Consider the following 21,317-nt stretch of genomic DNA (forward strand, 5'->3'; position numbering starts at 1 on the left):
CTGCTGCGATGAGAATTTTTCGAATATTCTGAAGAGGAAACATTAAAAGCAACAATCTCTCTACCATAAGTGGATATATTTGCACACTATATTCAGGTCAGTTTAACTTAACTTAGAAATCATGAGAAGTTTTAAAAATGTTTCGGGTCATTTGCAGCTATAATTGCGACGACATTAGTTCGCATACAGTAATCAGGTTTTTTGAGTGATATTGTGTGCAAGATACTTTTAGTTTCACTATTTATTCATGTTGAATTCCCTTTATTTTACTGCCCAGCGATGGCTGAGAAGAGGAAAAGATTCAAAGAAGTCTGAAATACTTCATCAAATCCGGTGAGATAGCATTGTGTTTGATTTGCAACGAAACCGTGGCTGTGATTAAAGAAAACAACCTGTGCAGTCATCAACAAAGCAAACATCAGGAGATATATGCACAGTTGGAGGGTAAAGTCCGTGCCAAAAATTTTTCTAAATTACAAAATCAACTCACATATCAGAGGAAATTGTTCAGTAAATCCTCAAATGAAAATGAATCCTTAACTAAGGCCAGTTATAAAGTTGCCTATGTCCTGGCTAATAGTGGCAAACCGTTTACAGATGGTGAAGTAGTGAAGGAATGTTTGTTGGAGGTGGCTGAGGAACTTTGCCCAGAAAAGTCAAAACAATTTGAAAATAATATATTCAATGAGTAGAAAAAAAACATTTGTTGATTATAACTTGGACTGGACTAACCTCAGTTGCCTGACTGTTGATTGAGGAAAGAACATGAGTGACATACAGAAAGGCTTGGTTGGACAAGATGTACATCATACATTGTCTTCAAGCTCAAAAAATGCAACCCTCCTCCATTAAAAGCCAAGTCGCAGGCATCCAATGCCACCTAAGATGCTTGGACCCGTCTACCAATGCCACCTAAGATGCTTGGAGCCATCTATCTGCAGTCTGCTGTGGCATCCATCTATCCGCCTCCTCTTTGGCGGTATCAGGAAAGGGAAACCAAAATGAGCAGACAAACAAATTCCTCTCACCCTCCCTCTCGTCAAAAGACTGGTTGCTAAACTGAGAGAGGGGTCAGTTCTTATTAGGATCTTCTCCTGGAAGTGGTGTTTCTGTCTGCTTTCTATGGTTTCCCCAGGGTGGGTGAATTCACGACACGCAACAATAAATTCAATGCCTCCTATGACCTCACGGTGTCTGATATTACTCTTGATGAACATTATTTTTACATTTTTTTAAAGCACTCAAAATCCGACAAAGATCTTAAAGGTATTCCCGTCACAATCGCTCGCACTAATACAGATTTATGCCCCTTTTTTCCATGTCCCGGTATCTGGGTGTTCGCCCCGATGAACCGCTGTTTATAACCGAGGAGAGCAAAGCCATGTCGAGATCCTGGTCGTCCAGGCCGTCTACGCATGGCCTGCCAATCCTGTGGCCTCTCACTGGAGCTCTACACGCCCCACTCCTTCCGCATTGGAGCCACGACAACTGCAGCCTCGGTCACCACGATTCCCACCTTAAAAAGTCTGGGATGATGGTCCTCTGCGGCATACGAACATTACGTCCGTCCAGGAACTAAGGACATGTTAAATGCTCAAAAAGCAATGGACCTACTCTGATCACGTCTGTCATCTTAATGTGTCTCCCGTCCCTCTCCTGCTATTGCCCTTGCTCTCGTTTCACGCCTCCGCTATGCTATCAGCTCTCAGCTCCAAAGTTCTCTATAGGGCATGCTGCCCCTGCTGTCCCCACTATAGCGGCGGTTATACACATGTCGTCATCCCCGCTGCGCAGGGATGCGTCATCCCTCTCACGATCCACCTTGGCAAACGCTCTCCACAACATGCTCGCCGCCGCACACCGCGCTTGCCCTGGGTGATGCTTCCCCTGCAATCTCCACTATGGCTTAGTGGATATACAACATGCGTTCTCATATTGTGCGGCAGGGGCCTACATTTTTTAGCAACAAGCTTGTTGTGATTACGCTGCAAAGCCAGCCCAGGGCGATGCATCCTCCACATCTCCACTAGCTAGTGGACATCAACTCCTGTTGTCTATCGTGCAGCAGGGGCACCTAGTTCTCCCTCTTCCCACGACCCATGCCTAGCTCTGACTTAGCACGCACTCGCATACCGCCTTGATCGGCCGGAGACGCACCCGGTCGCGTTTTGCGGTCCTACGCCGCCACAAATCAGTTATACTGGAGGGTCCCTCTGGCATATGGTCTGTTTTGGGGGTCTATTCATTCCCCAACATTACCTCCCCGCCCCATCCATGCATGTGCACGGACAGGCGTATGGGAAAATTTCTCCCAGAACAGAACCATCATGCCAACACTAACGGTATGCTTACAATAAACCTTCATTGACAAAGTGGTCCTGACTGAACTAGTCATTTAAATTTTCTGAACCTTAAAACTACAAAGAGAGGAAAATCTAGTTTCTGATCTATACACCCACCTAAAGGCCTTCAGATACAAACTTGTCTTGTTTTTGGAACAAGTACAGGCCAACTACTTGACACACTTTCAGCAGTGCAAGGTCTTCATGGCTGAAGCAACAGCTGAGTTACCAACGTCATTTGCATGCGAGATCATCAAAGACCTCCAGCTGCAGTTTCAGCAGTGGTTTTCTGACTTGGATTCAAAGGCAGAAGAAGTGAGACTGTTTCAAAACCCATTTGAAGCAGATGTGGCCAGTTTCCCAGATGAACTGCAGCTGGATGTCATTGAGTTGCAAGCAAATGACTTCCTTAGGAACAAAGAAGGACTGGTGGGTTTTTACCAATTTTTGCCCAAGGAAGACTTTCCTAATGTCACAACTTTTGCATCAAGGTACCTTTCAATCTTTGGAACAACATAACTGTGTGAACAAACATTTTCAAGAATGAAATACATGAAGAACAATTTGAGAACAAACTTGTCCGATGATAATCTCAGGTCACTGCTAATGTTAGGGACATCAAATCTAAAGCCAGAAATGTCTGCTATTCTGGCACCCAGGAAACAAATTCACCATTCCCACTAATACAGGTGTTCATGTGTAGTGTATCAATGTGTTATTAAATAATAACTGAATAAAATAATATTAAATAAATAGTTAAAAACAACATCCATGTGTTGATTATTTTTTATTTGGACCTCAAGTGTGTAGTCAGGCCCCGAACTGCTGTTTGATAGTTAAAGCGGACCTCGAGCTGAAAAGTTTGGAGACCCCTGATCTAGAGGAATCCATGTTTCACATGAAAAATGACAGTTTCTGAAAAAAAAAAACAATGTTTTTCTGGATGTTACAGTTGATCGACAGTGATGGACTAAACAGAATTCCAGCATAACAATATGCAAATGAATATGTAAAATGTTCCCCTTACAGCTACATATAGAGAAATATCAGCCACGGTCACTGTGGGCTCTGGAGAGTTTAGCACTGCTTTTAGTTATACGATTTCTATTTTCCATTTCTATTTCTATTCCGCTTCACCATCTCCAGAGACAACAGTAAGATGCAGGTGTATCTGCAGATGAACAGCATGAGGACAGAAGACACTGCAGTTTATTACTGCGCCCGACACACACAGTGATACTTCCCCTTAGACATCAGTACAAAAACACAGACTTACTATAGACACATGACAAAGCCACAGTGTCTAGACATTTATACTGATGTAATATTTATTTCATTCCCTGAATATATCTAATTACATACATTTTACAATATGACAAACTGACTACAAACTGTTGTGAAGGCAATCAATTATCATTATTTCCTGTCAGTGTCACCCAAATGAGGATGAGGTTTCCTTCTAAACCTGGTTCCTCTCAAGGTTTCTTCCTCGTATCATCTCAAAGAGTTTTTCTTTGCAACGTCACCTCAGACTTGCTCATTAGTGATAAATGTAATAGATAAAGGATTAATTCTAAACTTTAATATTTTTATTCTGTTTCGGTACTTTTGTAAAGCTGTATTGAGACAATGTTTTTTGTTAAATGTGCTAAACAAATACACTGAATTGAATTAAATTCACAGATTGAGAACTGTGGAAGTAAATGTTAACAAAGCTGGAAAAAAATCTCAGTGTCATAATCATTGAGACTAATATTGATTTCCCAATAAACTGATTAGTTAAACCAAATGATTTACTATGTTACTGCTGATACTGTATCTGAGTGTTTTCTCTCTTTTAAACCTTGCTGATAAAAAAAATGTACATTTTCATTGTTGGTCCATGTGAAAGTTTTTTTTTTTACTGACACACAGAACATTATAATCTTCTGTATTTGCACCTGTAGGGGGCAGCAGCTGCTTGTTTTTGAGAAGGATTCATGATACTATGAAATCTAACAACTGAAGTGTGTTTATGCAAATTCATCCTTTTATAAAAAAAAACAGCCTCTTGTTCACCAAACGTTTGTGTCTGAATCAAAGAGCATGATGATGGGGCTGAGGGTCACTCAGTACTACATCTTTGTTATAATGCTAACCAAAGGTACCTGAGACTTCTGTACTGTTTATTTCTTCCCTCAGAATATCTTGACTGTGTTGATGATGATCTTTGTTATGTTTTATCTGCTAGGTGTCAGCAGTGATGAGATCAGACTGGACCAGTCTCCTGCTGTGGTAAAGAGACCTGGAGAAACTGTGAAGATCTCCTGTAAGATACATGGATATTCAATGACGAGCTACAGCATACACTGGATCAGACAGAAACCAGGGAAAGCTCTGGAATGGCTTGGCTGGATGGATACAGGCAATAATGATGCAACATATGCAGAGTCTGTGAAGAACCAGCTCACCTTTACAGAAGACGTCTCAGCAAGCACACAGTACTTAGAGGCCAAGAGTCTGAGGACAGAGGACACTGCGGTTTATTACTGCGCCCGAGAAGCCACAGTGACTGGAGCTGAGGAAGCAACTGTACAAAAACCAGACACACATTGTAACACAGAGTTTATTTTGAACAAGTCACATGTCCTGTTATCATTTATCTGTTATATCCTATGTTTATTAAAGAGCTCATTAACATTTTGTCTTAAACACTGTAATGTTTTACTGAATTGTTAAAAATGTTTCTGCAGCATTCAGACTCTCTAAAGACAAAGTGACACCATTTCGGTTCCCCATAATAACTGTACCTCTGTACTGTAAGTTTGGCTTTAACAGCTTCAGCCATGTTCATATTCACCTTCTCATAACAGAAACCAGGAAATTTGTAGACATTAAATTAAAATGAATAATTTTAATTTAATTGTATTTAGACATGCCTTTTTAACTCTCGTCTATGGAAAGTCGCACAAACCCGAGAGAAATACAAAACAGTAAATAAAATGGAAATAATTTAAAGTTCCTTGGGCGGCCCGGTACCATTTTGTCCACGGACCGGGGGTTGTTGACCACTGCCTTAAAACACCCACAGATCCTCCATCAGATGAATCTCCTCCTCGTGAGATAAATACGTTTCAGATACATTCTCCTCCCATCATCAGCAGATAAACAAATCCAAGTGTCAGAGCTGGATCTCACTCTATTTATATGATGTGATGGTGTCTGTTAAACTTTGGAGAACAGAGAAGACTCCAGTCCAAACAACACACACCATGTTCTCTACATCTCTACTGCTCCTGCTGGCAGCTGCTTCTTGTGAGTGCTTTATCAAATTCATTCATTTACTAGATGAAGAATAAAGGTGCAGCATATATTGTGTGAGATATCACCATGTGTTTTCCTCCACAGATGTGCATGGTGAGGAACTGACTCAGCCTGCTTCCATGACAGTCCAGCCAGGCCAGAGTCTCTCCATCCAGTGCAAGGTTTCATATTCAGTTACGAGCTATGGTACAGCTTGGATTCGACAACCTGCAGGAAAAGCTCTGGAGTGGATTGGACGCATCAGCAGTGGTGGGGATACAGCTTACAGTGAGAAACTGAAAAATAAGTTCAGCATCTCCAGAGACACTTCTACTAACACAATAACAATTGGAGGACAGAACATGCAGACTGAAGACACAGCTGTGTATTACTGCGCTCGAAGACCACAGTGTGAGGAATAAACAACATCCCTGTACAAAAACTCCTTATTCAGTGTTCACAATAACAGGACACAAGAGACAACACTGATGTATACAAATCTCATAAAATGTAAAATAAATAAATAAATAAATAATCCATAAATGAGAACAAAGAGATTAAAGTTAGTTAAAGTTATTTTTTAAATAATTCAAATTTTTTAAATTATTTTTATTTTTAACGTTACTGCACATGATAAACACTGTAATAATCATAATAATCATATCACTCACAAGAACTTATGTTAATGTAGGTTGAAGGATTAGTCGCTATTCCTCTCTGTTACATCATCATGACTCCCATGTTTTTTATCATGACATCATGATGCAAATCCAGACTGCTGTGTGTCCATGCAGTATTTATGTGCAGCTGAGCTGAGTGGAGAGATCGAGTCTCATCAACACTCACCATGAAGATCCCACTCTCCTTATTCCTGCTACTAATCAGCCTCATAGGTGAGTTCTCATGCTGAATCCCAAATATATTAGACATTAGTTTTCTTTTTAGTTACATAAATGTTTTTTTTTTCTGCATCACGTATTCGGTGTCAGAGTCTTGAGTCTATTCCAACTGGTTCAGTGGTGAAAAATCCGGGAGAAACTCTGAGTCTTTCCTGTAAAGGATCTGGGTTTAACTTTGGTGGCTATGGCATGCACTGGATCAGACAACAAAAAAAGCAGGAAATTTCCAGACATGAGAATAATTTCTGTGTTAATGTAATTCTCTAGAGTGCAGCCTACACATGACTGATAATGACAAAGGATCGTTTATCTAATTATCATTTTCACTCATTGACACTCAACACAGCCTCTCTGTAATGTTTATGCAAATCTGCATCTCCTCTTGTAATATTAGCAGCGTTCTGATCTAGAGAGGAAACACTTCTCATTAGTCTTCCTTCAACACAAATATGTTTGCTTCAGCTCCACTGCTGCTGCTGGCTCTTGCCCCCTGTAAGTGTTTGGATTGAAGCTTTATTATTTCATCTGATCCTTTCAGTTCGACATGTCCACCTTTTCTTTTTCTCTTTTTACAGATGTGTTCTGTGCTACTGAGCTCATCCAGCCAGACTCACTGCTTATAAAGCCAGGAGAGACTTTAACCATCACCTGTAAAGTGTCTGGAGCTTCTATCACTGATAGCAGCAGCCACTTTGGAACAGCTTGGATTCGACAACCTGCAGGAAAAGCTTTAGAATGGATCAATTTAATTGACTACGATGGAGATATTGCTAAGAAAGATTCACTTAAAGACAAGTTTGTGGTCTCTCGAGACACTTCCAGTAACTCCGTGACCTTACGGGGACAGAACATGCAGACTGAAGACACAGCTGTGTATTACTGCGCTCGTGTAACACACAGTGACACAACAAGCTGCAGTGCTGCACAAAAACCTCATCACAATTCACTTCTTTAATTAAATAACAACTACATTTTACTGAGTAATTAATCCCCATACAGTATTACAAATATTTCAGCATAGACACCAACACTGGTATTAATAAGATAAATAAATAAAAGTTTGTTACGTTAACTTTACAATCTATACGAAAAATTAATACAAATCCCATGAAATTAAATGTGAAATGTGAACATTGTATAATTTGATCATTGATTTCTGGTAATGTACAAATTAAAAGGAAAAAAACAAACACAAAGTTTTTTGATTATCTCACCAAATTATTTTTATTAATTGATCATTGGAAAACCAGAATTAGCTAAAACATATAAACTTTAAAATTTATATTTTTATTTATTTATTTTATATCATTGAAACGAATATTGATTTCCCAATTAACTAATTAATTAAAACAAATTATTTACTATGTTACTGCTGATACTGTATCTGAGTGTTTTCTCTCTTTTAAACCTTTCTGATAAAAATGTTCAGTTTAGGAATTCCTTTTTTTTTTTTTTTTTTTTGCAGCAGGAACATTACAATATTTTGTATTTGCACCTGTAGGGGGCAGCAGCTGCTTGTTGTTGAGAAGGATTCATGAAACGATGAAATCTAACAGCTGAAGTGTGTTTATGCAAATTCACCCTGTTATAAAAAAACAGCCTCTTGCAGTTTGAAGTTTGTGTCACAAAACTGAATCAAAGAGCATGATGATGGGGCTGAGGGTCACTCAGTACTACATCTTTGTTATAATGTTAACCAAAGGTACCTGAGACTTCTGTACTGTATATTTATTCCCTCAGAATATCTTGACTGTGTTGATGATGATCTTTGTTATGTTTTATCTGCTAGGTGTCAGCAGTGATGAGATCAGACTGGACCAGTCTCCTGCTGTGGTAAAGAGACCTGGAGAAACTTTGAAGATCTCCTGTAAGATACACGGCTTTGATATGACTGAGTACTACATGCACTGGATCAGACAGAAACCAGGGAAAGCTCTGGAATGGATTGGCAGGATAGATACAGGCAGTAATGCAGCAATATACTATATGCAGAGTCTGTGAAGAACCAGCTCACTTTAACAGAAGATGTCTCAGCAAGCACACAGTACTTAGAGGCCAAGAGTCTGAGGACAGAGGACACTGCGGTTTATTACTGCGCCTGAAGTTCTACAGTGACTGAAGCTGAGGAAGCAGCTGTACAAAAACCAGACACACATTGTAACTGAACTAACTGAAGTTGCTTAACTTATAATTGTAACACAGATGAACACGGTTTGATTCTATTTACTGCTCCAATTATCTATAAATATACCTGGATATAACCCTAAAATGGGCGTGGCCTAAACTAATTATCAGGAATGAAAATCTAGATAAACCCTGTTTCTATGCTCCTGGAAACATTTGAAAAAGCCACAGGTAGAAATGGCAGCTCTGTCAGCATGCTGTGTGACATCCCATTCCCAATACACACTGTAATACACACATCCCATTCCCAATACACACTGTAATACACACATCACAGTCACAATACACACTGTAATACACACATCACAGTCACAATACACACTGTAATACACACATCACAGTCACAATACACACTGTATTACACACATCCCAGTCCCAATACACACTGTAATACACACATCACAGTCACAATACACACTGTAATACACTCATCACAGTCACAATACACACTGTAATAGACACATCCCAGTCCCAATATACACTGTATTACACAGATCACAGTCACAATACAGACTGCAACACACAACCCAGTCTCCAATCCCAGTCATCCCATTCTCAATTTAACTCATTGGACAGATGATTGATTTTTTGGATTCTGCAAAAGTGATTCATATTTAACAACAATATTCTGTGTATTTTAGGAATTCTACAGTTTGACCCACTTACTTTTATGCATTTATGTGTATCACAGTGCAAATAAAATTCAAACCCAAGCAGCAGGAGTGTTAGGGAGCGTTAACTAATACTACAAACAGAATGGTTAGTGACCTGACAATGCGAAACTTACAGAAATAGTTTATTCCTCTCGTCTGTTCCTCTGTGGATGTTTTTATATCTCTAGTGGGTGTGTCATGCAAACCAAATCCTGTGTTTGAACCATTTATGCTGAAACATTCAGCCCAACAACATAGCAGCAGTTTGTGTTCATTTACAGCAGCAGGAATCATTTTAATTCTTTGAGATGGGACTAGGCAGAGTTTTGTGTTACTTTACTCTAGCAATCTTCATTCAATGTTAGTATTATTTATTACATCATATATATATATATATATATATATATATATATATATATATATATATATATATATATATATATATATATATATATGTTCTTTAACATTAACTTCTACCTTTGAATATTTTTCTATTTCAGATTCCTGCAGTCAGACACTGATCGAGTCTGATCCAGTGATCATCAAACCTGATCAGTCTCATAAACTGACCTGCACAGCCTCTGGATTTACCTTTAGTAGCTATTACATGGCTTGGATCAGACAGGTGCCTGGAAAAGGGCTGGAATTTCTTGCAATTATCCACGGCAGTACCATATATTACTCTAATGCTGTTAAGGGCCGCTTCACCATCTCCAGAGATGACAGTAAGATGCAGGTGTATCTGCAGATGAACAACTTGAGGACAGAAGACACTGCAGTTTATTACTGCGCCCGTGACACACAGTGATACTTCCCCTTAGACATCAGTACAAAAACACAGACTTATAGTCTGAGCTTCAATAACTGAAACAACTGAAGGAGGCAGCAGAGCTCAACAAATAAAGTGAAAAAAAGTGAATCCACAAACTGCATTCTGTATGAGACTCATTCAGTATCAGTCATTATCAGACAAATATCTACATTTTCTCTTCTTTTTCACTCTTTCCATAATGTGTGATTAGTTATTTGGGTTGTTAAACACAGGTTGGACAAATAAAAACACTATAATTTATGTAACTACATCCTCCTGTGGTTGTGAGGTTTCTCAGTAACATGACAAGATGTATTTTATAATGCTGTTATAATGTAAGGTTCTAAATTAAACAGAATTATAAATCAATAGAAATAAAGGGCCCTTTCCAAAATGAATAAAAATTTCTGTAACCTGAAAACACCTGATAGTGTATAACAGGGGTCGGCAACCTTAAACACTCAAAGAGCCATTTGGACCCGTTTCCCACAGAAAAAAAACACAGGGAGCCACAAAACCCTTTTGACATCTAAAATGAAGAGAACACTGCATGTATCATTTTTTACCTTAATGGAAAGTATAGAAAAAACTGTAGTGTGTTGCATTTATTAAATCAATGAACTGCTACCGAGTAAACAAAATTTTATTTCTGCAAGCAAACAAACATGGATTGAAACAGATTTGGAACAGATTGAACTAACCTTAACAAAAATGACGCTGGGTTGAAGGTAACTTTCAATGTCTAATTGAGTCCTCTTCATATTCATGACATCAAAATTTTACTTGCCAGCTGCAGCAAACCAAAAATGCGTCTGCTTCTGTGTGTCGGATTTACAGTGCTGTAGCAAGTCGGCAGTTATGACGCATATTTTGAGTGACAAACAAATTAAACACTGTTTATTTTAATGTTACAAGAGCATCATAATCTTAGAATTTAGAATGACTTTTTTAAAAAAACTAACTAAAATAAAATAAATTTAAATTAAATGTTTATTTTCCAAATCTACAGGGAGCCGCAGCAGAGGGATGAAAGAGCCACTTGTGGCTCCAGAGCCCTGGGTTGCTTACCCCTTGTGTATAAATCTACTCAATAACACCTGCCTTAAGCTTCTTATTGGTTCAAATATAAACTCAAGCTGCAGTGATAGATATCTCTAAAAAAATACAGACATGTTTAAAAGATGAGAAGGTTTTCTCATATAAGAATCCATCCCATTTTGACCCTAAGATAAGGAGTGTCTCTATGCAAATGTCCTTCTCTGTTATATATTTAAGCAACAAAGACCAAGAGCTTTTACTTCTTCTGCTCCAACATACACCATGATCTCTACATCCCTACTGCTGCTGCTGCTGGCAGCCGTACACTGTAAGTGTTTTTACATTTGACATGTAATACAGTTTTGGTTCCTTAAAGCTTTATACTTTTACATCATTAAAATAACTTTTCTTTAACAGGTGTTCACAGTGTTGAGCTGATCCAGACCGGATCCACAGTATTAACTCCTGGTCAGTCACTGACTCTGACCTGTAAAGTGTCTGGATATTCATTAACTGATGGCAGCTACTGTACAGACTGGATACGACAACCTGCAGGAAAAACTCTGGAATGGATCGGAACCATATGTTCTGGTGGGGGCACTGCCTACAGTGAGAAACTGAAAAGCAGGTTTCAGATTTCCAGAGACACGTCCAGCAGCACAGTGACATTAACAGGACAGAACATGCAGACTGAAGACACAGCTGTGTATTACTGCGCTCGTGAACCACAGTGAGAGGAATAAACAACATCCCTGTACAAAAACTCCTCATTCAGTGTTCACAATAACAGGACACAAGACACAGCACTGATCTGTCCAAATCTCAGAAAGTGTTTGTTAAATAAATAAATAAATAAATAAATAAATAAATAAATAAATAATCCACAAATGAGAACAAAGAGATTATAGTTAGTTCATTTTTTAAATAATTGTAATATAGATTTTAAACCACAATACAGCATTTTTTAATGTTACTGCACATGATAAAAACTGTAATAATCATATCACTAACAAGACCTTATGATAATGTAGGTTGAAGGATTCCTCTCTGTTACATCATCATGACTCCCACATGTTTTCTGTCATGACGTCATGATGCAAATCCAGACTGCTGTGTGTCCATGCAGTATTTATGTGCAGCTGAGCTGAGTGGAGAGATCGAGTCTCATCAACACTCACCATGAAGATCCCACTCTCCTTATTCCTGCTACTAATCAGCCTCATAAGTGAGTTCTCATGCTGAATCCCCAATATATTTTATTATTTATTTTAAAATACACTAAAGTTGTTCTTTTTTTTTTTGTTCTAATAGTCTAAAATCTCAGATGTGGTCAAAGAGAAAAGCGTATTCAATGTCGAGTCCCTTTTCACAAGATCTGCAGGTGGCGCTACAGCTTAACAAATATACTGTAACATTGTCGGTTTCTTTTGAGTACAACATATTCTCATATCCTCAGTCAGATCTAGATACTTCACAATTTATACAATTTTTTGTGACACAGTGAAAACTGAGACTGTCTCTTATAGTCATATTCTTACAGAGGAACCAAAAGGGAAATAAATAACATTTACAGAAAAATGTCTGACTTTAGTGATTATTGATACATACATTTCACAAAAGTTACATGACATTAACTGTAACATTAAACGTAAATAGAGTTCACCATATTCTTCTTTAATAAATAAATTTACATTTACATTTACATTTACAGCATTTGGCAGACGCCCTTATCCAGAGCGACGTACATAAGTGCTTAAATCTCTAACACTGAATACATTAATGCTGGTTCACTAGGTTACATACTTAAGATACCATGAGTTTAAAACATTTGTTCAAAGTTAGAATGAAAAAGTGTCAAAGGTTTTTTTTTTTTTTTTTTTTTTTTTTTTTTAAATGCAAAAGATAAGGAAAGAAGTGCAAGTTGAAGTGCTTCCTGAATAAGTAGGTCTTCAACCGCTGCTTGAAAATAGCCAGTGACTCGGCTGTCCGGACCTCTATGGGAAGTTCATTCCACCACCTTGGTGCCAGTACAGAGAAGAGTCTTGTAGTATACTTGCCTCTTACCCTGAGAGATGGTGGAACCAGTCGAGCAGTGCTGGTAGATCGGAGGTTACGGGGTGCAGTGCGAGGAATGATGAAGGCTTTGAGGTAAGAGGGGGCTGGTCCATTTTTGGCTTTGTAGGCCAGCATCAGTGTTTTGAACCGGATGCGTGCAGCTACCGGAAGCCAGTGGAGGGATCGCAGTAGCGGGGTGGTATGCGAGAACTTTGGCAGGTTGAAAACAAGCCGGGCAGCTGCATTTTGGATCATTTGCAGAGGACGGATTGCGTTCATAGGTAGACCTGCCAGCAGTGCATTGCAGTAATCCAGTCTAGAAATGACAAGAGACTGAACAAGTACCTGGGCAGTCTGTGTGGACAAAAATGGCCGAATCCTTCTAATGTTGTAGAGAAGAAACCGACATGAGCGAGTCACATTTGCAACATGAGAGGAAAAGGACAGTTGATTGTCCATGGTTACCCCAAGGTTGCGAGCTGTGGCTGAAGGGGAGATCAGATCGTTGTGCAAGGATATAGCAAGATCATGACCTGGGGATGAATCACCTGGGATGAACAGCAGTTCAGTTTTGCTAGGATTGAGCTTTAACTGATGAGCAGTCATCCATGATGAAATTTCTGCCAGACATGCTGAGATCCGGTCAGAAGCTGTGGCATCTGAGGGTGGGAAAGAGAAGATAAGTTGTGTATCATCAGCATAGCAGTGGTAAGAGAACCCATGTGATGAAATAACTTCACCAAGAGAGTGAGTATACAAGGAGAAAAGAAGAGGACCAAGTACTGAGCCCTGTGGGACGCCAGTGGAGAGTCTGCGTGGAGCAGATGTCACTCCCCTCCATGTTACTTGATATGAGCGTCCTTCCAGGTAGGAGGCAAACCATTCCCAAGCTGATCCGCAAATCCCAAGACTCTTGAGGGAGGATAAGAGAGTCTTGTGGTTGACCGTATCAAACGCTGCTGAAAGGTCAAGGAGGATAAGGACGGATGATAGTTTGGCTGATCTAGCAGTATGTAGCTTCTCAGAGACATCCAAAAGGGCTGTCTCTGTAGAGTGAGCTGCTTTAAAGCCAGACTGTTTGGGATCTTGGAGGTTGTTCTGTGAGAGATAGACAGACAGTTGATTATAGACAATGCGTTCAAGAATTTTTGAAAGAAATGAGAGAAGTGATACCGGTCTGTAGTTACTGATGTCTGATGGATCCAGAGCAGGTTTCTTTAGGATGGGAATAACCCTTGCTCTCTTGAAAGTAGTTGGCACCTGACCAGATGCTATGGATCTATTGACGATAGTGGAAATGAAGGGCAAGAGGTCTTGTGAGATGGTCTGGAGCATAGTGGTAGGGAGTGGATCCAATGGGCAGGTGGTAGGATTGCAGGACTGGATGAGTTGTAAAATCTCTTCTGCTGCCACAGTTGAAAAATGTGACAACGAAGGTGTAGGGGAATCCATACTCTGAGATGTAAGTGCAGTCGGGGCTGAAGTGAAGGTCCGACAGATTTCCTCAATCTTCTCCTGGTAGAAAGAAGCAAAGTCTTCTGCAGTCAGGGAGGATGAAGAAGGTGGATCCGGGGGGTTGAGCAGAGAAGAGATGATGTTGTGGAATTTCCGAGGGTCATGTGAGGAAGCTTCAAGCTTTTCCTTGTAGAAGGAATAAATTGTCATGAATAAATAAATAAATAAATAATTAAATTGTAATTAATAAATAAATAAATTGTCACCGTTCACAGACTGCTGCTGTATAAGAGGAAAAGTTATCACAGTAATCAGTGCCATTGATTATTAGAAAATAATTATCTTCAGGTTTGTAGCAGTAACTTCATGAATTAAATATCTCAACTTTAACTGTGAAGACTTTTGGCCCAAGTGAAACAGTTTCAGGCAATTCTACCCAATACTAAGGAAGTGTATGTATACTTCTGACTTTGATGAAAGCAATAATATAAATACATAAAAATTCTCCCTCGCTCGATTCTGACATTTAACAAATGCAAAAAATATGTTAATATTTTTGATTTAAAACATGAAAAGTTTACTCTGATTTAATGAATGACAGTAAAAAAATAAAAGTTTGTGTTTTTTTCTGAAGTGTATGTAAATATCTGGTTTCATCTGTCGAATAAGCGGTAGAAAATGAGTGAGTGAGTGGTTTCATCTGTATCCTCGGGTTTGTAGCAGTAACTGCATGTCACAGTAGAGCCAAAGCGTGCAGAATTACACAATTTCATGGGTTTTGTTTTTACTTTACACAATAAATTATCAGCACCTGTATCAACCACCTCTACAGTTCCTGACATCACACTAGCTGATCTGAGCGTTTCAGCCTATACCAGAATGAACGTCATGTTCGGTTACACGGTTTGATTATAATGTTCAGTGTAGATCAGGAAGCGTTAATTACATCACAACACATTCATATCATTATTAATAAGAGCTTTTTGTGTAGCACACAAAAAAAAACTAATAATAATAATAATAATAATAACAAACAGCTGAATTATTTTCCACACTAAATTGATATGGAGATGAAACGGGGTGTGAGTGTGATTAACAGCTGCAGAGCTGCACTCAACACAGCAATGTTTTGTCTGAAACACATGATGTTTTTATATCTCTAGTGGGTGTGTCATGCAAACCAAATCCTGTGTTTGAACCATTTATGCTGAAACATTCAGCCCAACAACATAGCAGCAGTTTGTGTTCATTTACAGCAGCAGGAATCATTTTAATTCTTTGAGATGGGACTAGGCAGAGTTTTGTGTTACTTTACTCTAGCAATCTTCATTCAATGTTAGTATTATTTATTACATCATATATATATATATATATGTTCTTTAACATTAACGTCTACCTTTGAATATTTTTCTATTTCAGATTCCTGCAGTCAGACACTGATCGAGTCTGATCCAGTGACCATCAAACCTGATCAGTCTCATAAACTGACCTGCACAGCCTCTGGATTAGACATTAGTAGCTATTACATGGCTTGGATCAGACAGGCACCTGGAAAAGGGCTGGAATGGGTTGCAAGCATCTACAGTAGTAGCATATATTACTCTAATGCTGTAAAGGGCCGCTTCACCATCTCCAGAGACGACGGTAAGAAGCAGGTGTATCTGCAGATGAACAACATGAGGACAGAAGACACTGCAGTTTATTACTGCGCCCGTCACACACAGTGATACTTCCCCTTAGACATCAGTACAAAAACACAGACTTACTATAGACACATGAAAAGCTCACAGTCTGTAACAAAAATGTTACAAAATTTAAACTTTAATTTTAAAATTTTTATTGTATGTTTCTTTTCTTTTAGAGCTGCTTTGAGAAAATATCTATTGTTAACTGTGTTGTATAAATAAAGTGAATTAAATTAACTGATTAAGAACTATGGAAGTAGATGTTCACAAATCTAGTAAATAAAATCATATTAATTTCCCTTTTAATTGATTTGGTTAAACCAAAATGATTTACTATGTTACTGCTGATACTGTATCTGAGTGTTTACCAGGCTGATAAAAATGCTCCAATTCCGAATTCCTACTTTCTTTATTTACATTGTTGGTCCATGTGAATTATTTTTTTTTTTCCCATTGGCAGCAGAACATTATAATATTTTGCACATGCACCTGTAGGGGGCAGCAGCTGCTTGTTTTCTAGAAGGATTCATGAAAGTATGAAATCTAACAGCTGAAGTGTGTTTATGCAAATTCACCCTGTTATAAAAGAAAACAGCCTCCTGCTCACACGACTTTCGTGTCACGACTGAATCAAAGACACCTGGATATAACCCTAAAGTGGGCGTGGCCTAAACTAAATTATGAGGAATGAAAATATTAATAAACTATTTTATGCTCCTGGAAACGCTGGAAAAAGCCCCCAGGTAGACATAACAGCTCTGTCAGAATACTGTGTGAATGTGGTTCTGACTGTTCCTCAAAACCAACAAACTAGTAGACATCCCAGTCCCAATACACACTGTAATACACACATCCCAGTCCCAATACACACTGTAATACACACATCCCAGTCCCAATACACACTGTATTACACACATCCCAGTCCCAATACACACTGTAATACACACATCCCAGTCCCAATACACACTGTAATACACACATCCCAGTCCCAATACACACTGTATTACACACATCCCAGTCCCAATACACACTGTAATACACACATCCCAGTCCCAATACACACTGTAATACACACATCACAGTCCCAATACACACTGTAATACACACATCCCAGTCCCAATACACACTGTAATACACACATCCCAGTCCCAATACACACTGTAATACACACATCCCAGTCCCAATAAACACTGTATTACACACATCACAGTCCCAATACACACTGTAATACACACATCACAGTCCCAATACACACTGTAATACACAAATCCAAGTCCTAATACACACTGTAATAAACACATCCCAATACCAATACACACTGTAATACACACATCTCAGTCCCAGTACACACTTTAATACACATATCCCAGTACCAATACACACTCTGATACACACATCCCAGTCCCAATACACACTACAACACAATGAGAGTGTGTGTGCTCTGCGATGGGTTGGCACTCCGACCAGGGTGTATCCTGCCTTGATGCCCGATGACGCCTGACATAGACAAAGGCTCCTCATGACCCAAGGTAGTTCGGATAAGCGGTAGAAAATGAATGAATGAATGAATGAATGTTGCCCTGAACACAAGTGTATACAGAGTTAATCCATCATTAATATGACCCCAATCTATTCCAAAGCTTTTATGCAGATTGCTGAAGTGGATGTCGGTGTAACACAAAATTTAAGCTATTATTATAATTATAATTTTCTGTGTGTTTTTACACCTCTAGATATCAGGCTTTGTAAAGAAAATCTTCTCAGTCTATTTGAACACATTCAAAGTTTCTCTCTCTAATCATTCTCCAGCTTCATTTAACTCACTGGACAGATATGTATATAGTTGCTTTAAATAATAAATGCTGAATGAGTCGGATCAGGAAAGTTCATGTATTTATGTCAATCTCAATGGAAGAAAAATTCTAATTCAAACCCAAGCAGCAGGAGTGTTAGGGAGCGTTAACTAATACTACAAACAGAACAGTTAGTGACCTGACAATGTGAAACTTACAGAAATAGTTTTCTCCTCTCGTCTGTTCCTCTGTGGATGTTTTTATATCTCTAGTGGGTGTGTCATGCAAACCAAATCCTGTGTTTGAACCATTTATGCTGAAACATTCAGCCCAACAACATAGCAGCAGTTTGTGTTCATTTACAGCAGCAGGAATCATTTTAATTCTTTGAGATGGGACTAGGCAGAGTTTTGTGTTACTTTACTCTAACAATCTTCATTCAATGTTAGTATAATTTGTTAATTGATTAAAATACTTTTTATTTATTAACATTTTTAAAATGTTAATTTCTACCTTTGAATATTCTTCTATTTCAGATTCCTGCAGTCAGACACTGATCGAGTCTGATCCAGTGATCATCAAACCTGATCAGTCTCATAAACTGACCTGCACAGCCTCTGGATTTAACTTTGGTGGCTCTTGGATGGCTTGGATCAGACAGGCACCTGGAAAAGGGCTGGAATGGGTTGCAACTATAAGATATGACAGTGGTAGCATATATTACTCCAGCACTGTTAAGGGCCGCTTCACCATCTCCAGAGACAACAATAAGATGCAGGTGTATCTGCAGATGAACAACATGAGGACAGAAGACACTGCAGTTTATTACTGCGCCCGTGACACACAGTGATACTTCCCCTTAGACAATAGTACAAAAACACAGACTTACTATAGACACATGACAAACCCACATTTTCAGATTCATGGAGTTGAAAGAAACAAAATGTTTAGAGTGTCTCTGACTTACATGTTACCACTTGCTGACATTTACTGGACTGTTCTGAACATTGTCTGGACATTCACACTGCTGCACAAAAACCTCATCACAATTCACTTCTTTCATTAAACAATTCCTACATTTTACTGAGTAAATAATCCCTACATTCCAAACACTTCCTACATTATTTAAAAAGTTATCAAACAATTAGGAATATGTTGAATTATAAATTGTTTGTGAACATTTAATTAGAAGATAAACTATCTGCAGTGTTTGTTATGATGAAGATTTCTGTAAAGAGAATGTTTATTTCGTGTTGTTGGAAGGAGTCTCCAGTGTCAGAGCGAGATCAGGGTTAAAGCTGTGACTTTATTTACAGCATGAGAAAGTCCTCATTTTCAGGACAAGTGTTGAGGTTGAGGGAAGGGCTGTTTCTAGCTGTAATAATGAACATGATAACAGGAAATAACTTGTTTTTCTGGCCCGAATACAAGATTAAACATAACTATAAATAAATAAAAAAAGAAAAGAAAGACTTCATGTTGAGATGATAACAGAAACTCTGCTTTGATTCATTGTTGATTATTTTTCTGTAACAAAACCTCCCCAAGTGTTTTATTCCTTACTTTCTGTCACTGAGCTTTACTCCTTCTCAATACAGGAGCAGTAGAAAGCCGTCTGTGTGAAATAAACCATCACCACGTAACCATTCCTACATTTAGGTTTCCTAATGTGTTCCTTAGATGAGTGAGGTGTCTTCTAAAAATGATTCGATTTGGTTCCCTTTCTGATAGAGAAACATTCTGTTGTAGAGATTTACATAGTACCTTATCATCCACTCATCTATCCAGTGAGCAGCGTGTGGTTGTGGGTTGAACACCTCCACAGTGGTCATGGACGCTCCCTATTCAAATAGAGTGGTTTATAAACAGCATGTTTTTGGCTGCTCTAGTTTACAGTGAGCTCTGTGAGAGATAACACAGCTGTACAAAAACTTACACAATGTTTTAAGAATGGTAGGCAGAATGGATTATGAAGGAAATGAATGTTTAACTTCATGCTCATAAGATGAACCTTATCAATGCTATCCAACTTCACAAACCTGCTCTCATATTCCCATACAAAACAAAAGTGACATTAAGGCTACAAATACCGGAAAACGTAGAGCTAGGAGAGAAAGGAATGAAGAAGTCAGTGGATGAAAAAAGAAATAGACTCTGTACCGAGACAGAAATAAAGTATGGATCAATGTCAAGAATATTAAAGTGATTAAGTTTTCTTTACTTCTTTATAGATTTTTTCTTTCTTTGCTTTCAAAATATGTATGCAATAATATTGCTTGTGTGTTAAAAGATACAATGTATGTTGTATGGAGGCTCTCTTGAAAAAAAAAAGTCAACCCTCAGAAGGAGACCGCTGACAGTAATCCGTAAAGGGAAACCCTAACACTTGTCAGGAAAGACTTAGATAGTAAGATGATATTGCAAACTTGTGCTGTTTGAAAGGAATGTATACCTTAAACAATACAACTGGTCACTGACCACAGAGTTACCGGTTTGGGGAAAGAGGAATGGGAAGGAATGTTGGTTTTAAAGTCAATAAGAATTGATATTGAATTAATGAATTTTGGTGAAAGGCTTGGAAACGTATAAAAGCTTGTCTTGAATTACATTGTGTGTGCATTCTATTGTAGACAGGCTCAGTGCATGTTATACTCTGTGTGCATCATAGAACAAATGCAAGCTTACACTTGGAGAGTGTTTCTTTGTTTGTTATAATCTTTGCATTTTAATTACTTTTACTTATTCTAATACTGTTTGAATATTTGAAGGGATTTTATTTGTAATTTTTTTTATTTTACTTTGCATATATTACATACATTTATCTTTATTACATTACTTTTAATAAAAACAAGGTCTCCCATTGTGAGGACCCTGAAAAGACAAAGTCTGACTCCTTCATTTAAACATTCACAGAATAGATTAGGTAGAAGAACTTTAAGAGAATCCTTTGTTAGTAGACCGAGTGGACTTCGAAGGGCACCTGCATTCATGGTAAGACCAACACTGATAGTTGATCTTGTGTTTTCAACACTAACCCGTGCAAACTAGGACACATTCCTTAGTGGGATTGTGGAAGAGTTTCCTATGCAAAAAAAAGTGTCACTAAATTACTTCAACAAG

The 21,317-nt window shown here is 38.4% G+C and overlaps 1 long non-coding RNA gene, 1 pseudogene and 2 gene segments (V, D, J or C); all 4 read left to right on the forward strand.

Moving 5' to 3' along the window:
• The first annotated feature begins 4,418 nt into the window (after nucleotides 1-4,418).
• Nucleotides 4,419-5,060, forward strand: LOC113645946. The segment is given in 2 exon segments: nucleotides 4,419-4,485; nucleotides 4,573-5,060. Coding segments are annotated over 2 exon segments (546 nt in total).
• Nucleotides 5,061-6,961: 1,901 nt separating this feature from the next.
• On the forward strand, nucleotides 6,962-7,729 carry LOC113640813. The segment is given in 2 exon segments: nucleotides 6,962-7,015; nucleotides 7,099-7,729. Coding segments are annotated over 2 exon segments (423 nt in total).
• A 290-nt stretch (nucleotides 7,730-8,019) lies between these two features.
• LOC113640843 lies at nucleotides 8,020-8,812 on the forward strand (annotated as a pseudogene).
• Nucleotides 8,813-18,589: 9,777 nt separating this feature from the next.
• Nucleotides 18,590-20,314, forward strand: LOC125140473. The gene is made up of 2 exons (XR_007139741.1): nucleotides 18,590-18,641; nucleotides 18,734-20,314. It is a non-coding gene; the product is annotated as an uncharacterized LOC125140473 (long non-coding RNA).
• Nucleotides 20,315-21,317: the final 1,003 nt, after the last annotated feature.

Source organism: Tachysurus fulvidraco, unplaced genomic scaffold, assembly GCF_022655615.1.
Source record: "Tachysurus fulvidraco isolate hzauxx_2018 unplaced genomic scaffold, HZAU_PFXX_2.0 HiC_scaffold_509_np12, whole genome shotgun sequence".
NCBI lineage: Eukaryota > Metazoa > Chordata > Actinopteri > Siluriformes > Bagridae > Tachysurus > Tachysurus fulvidraco.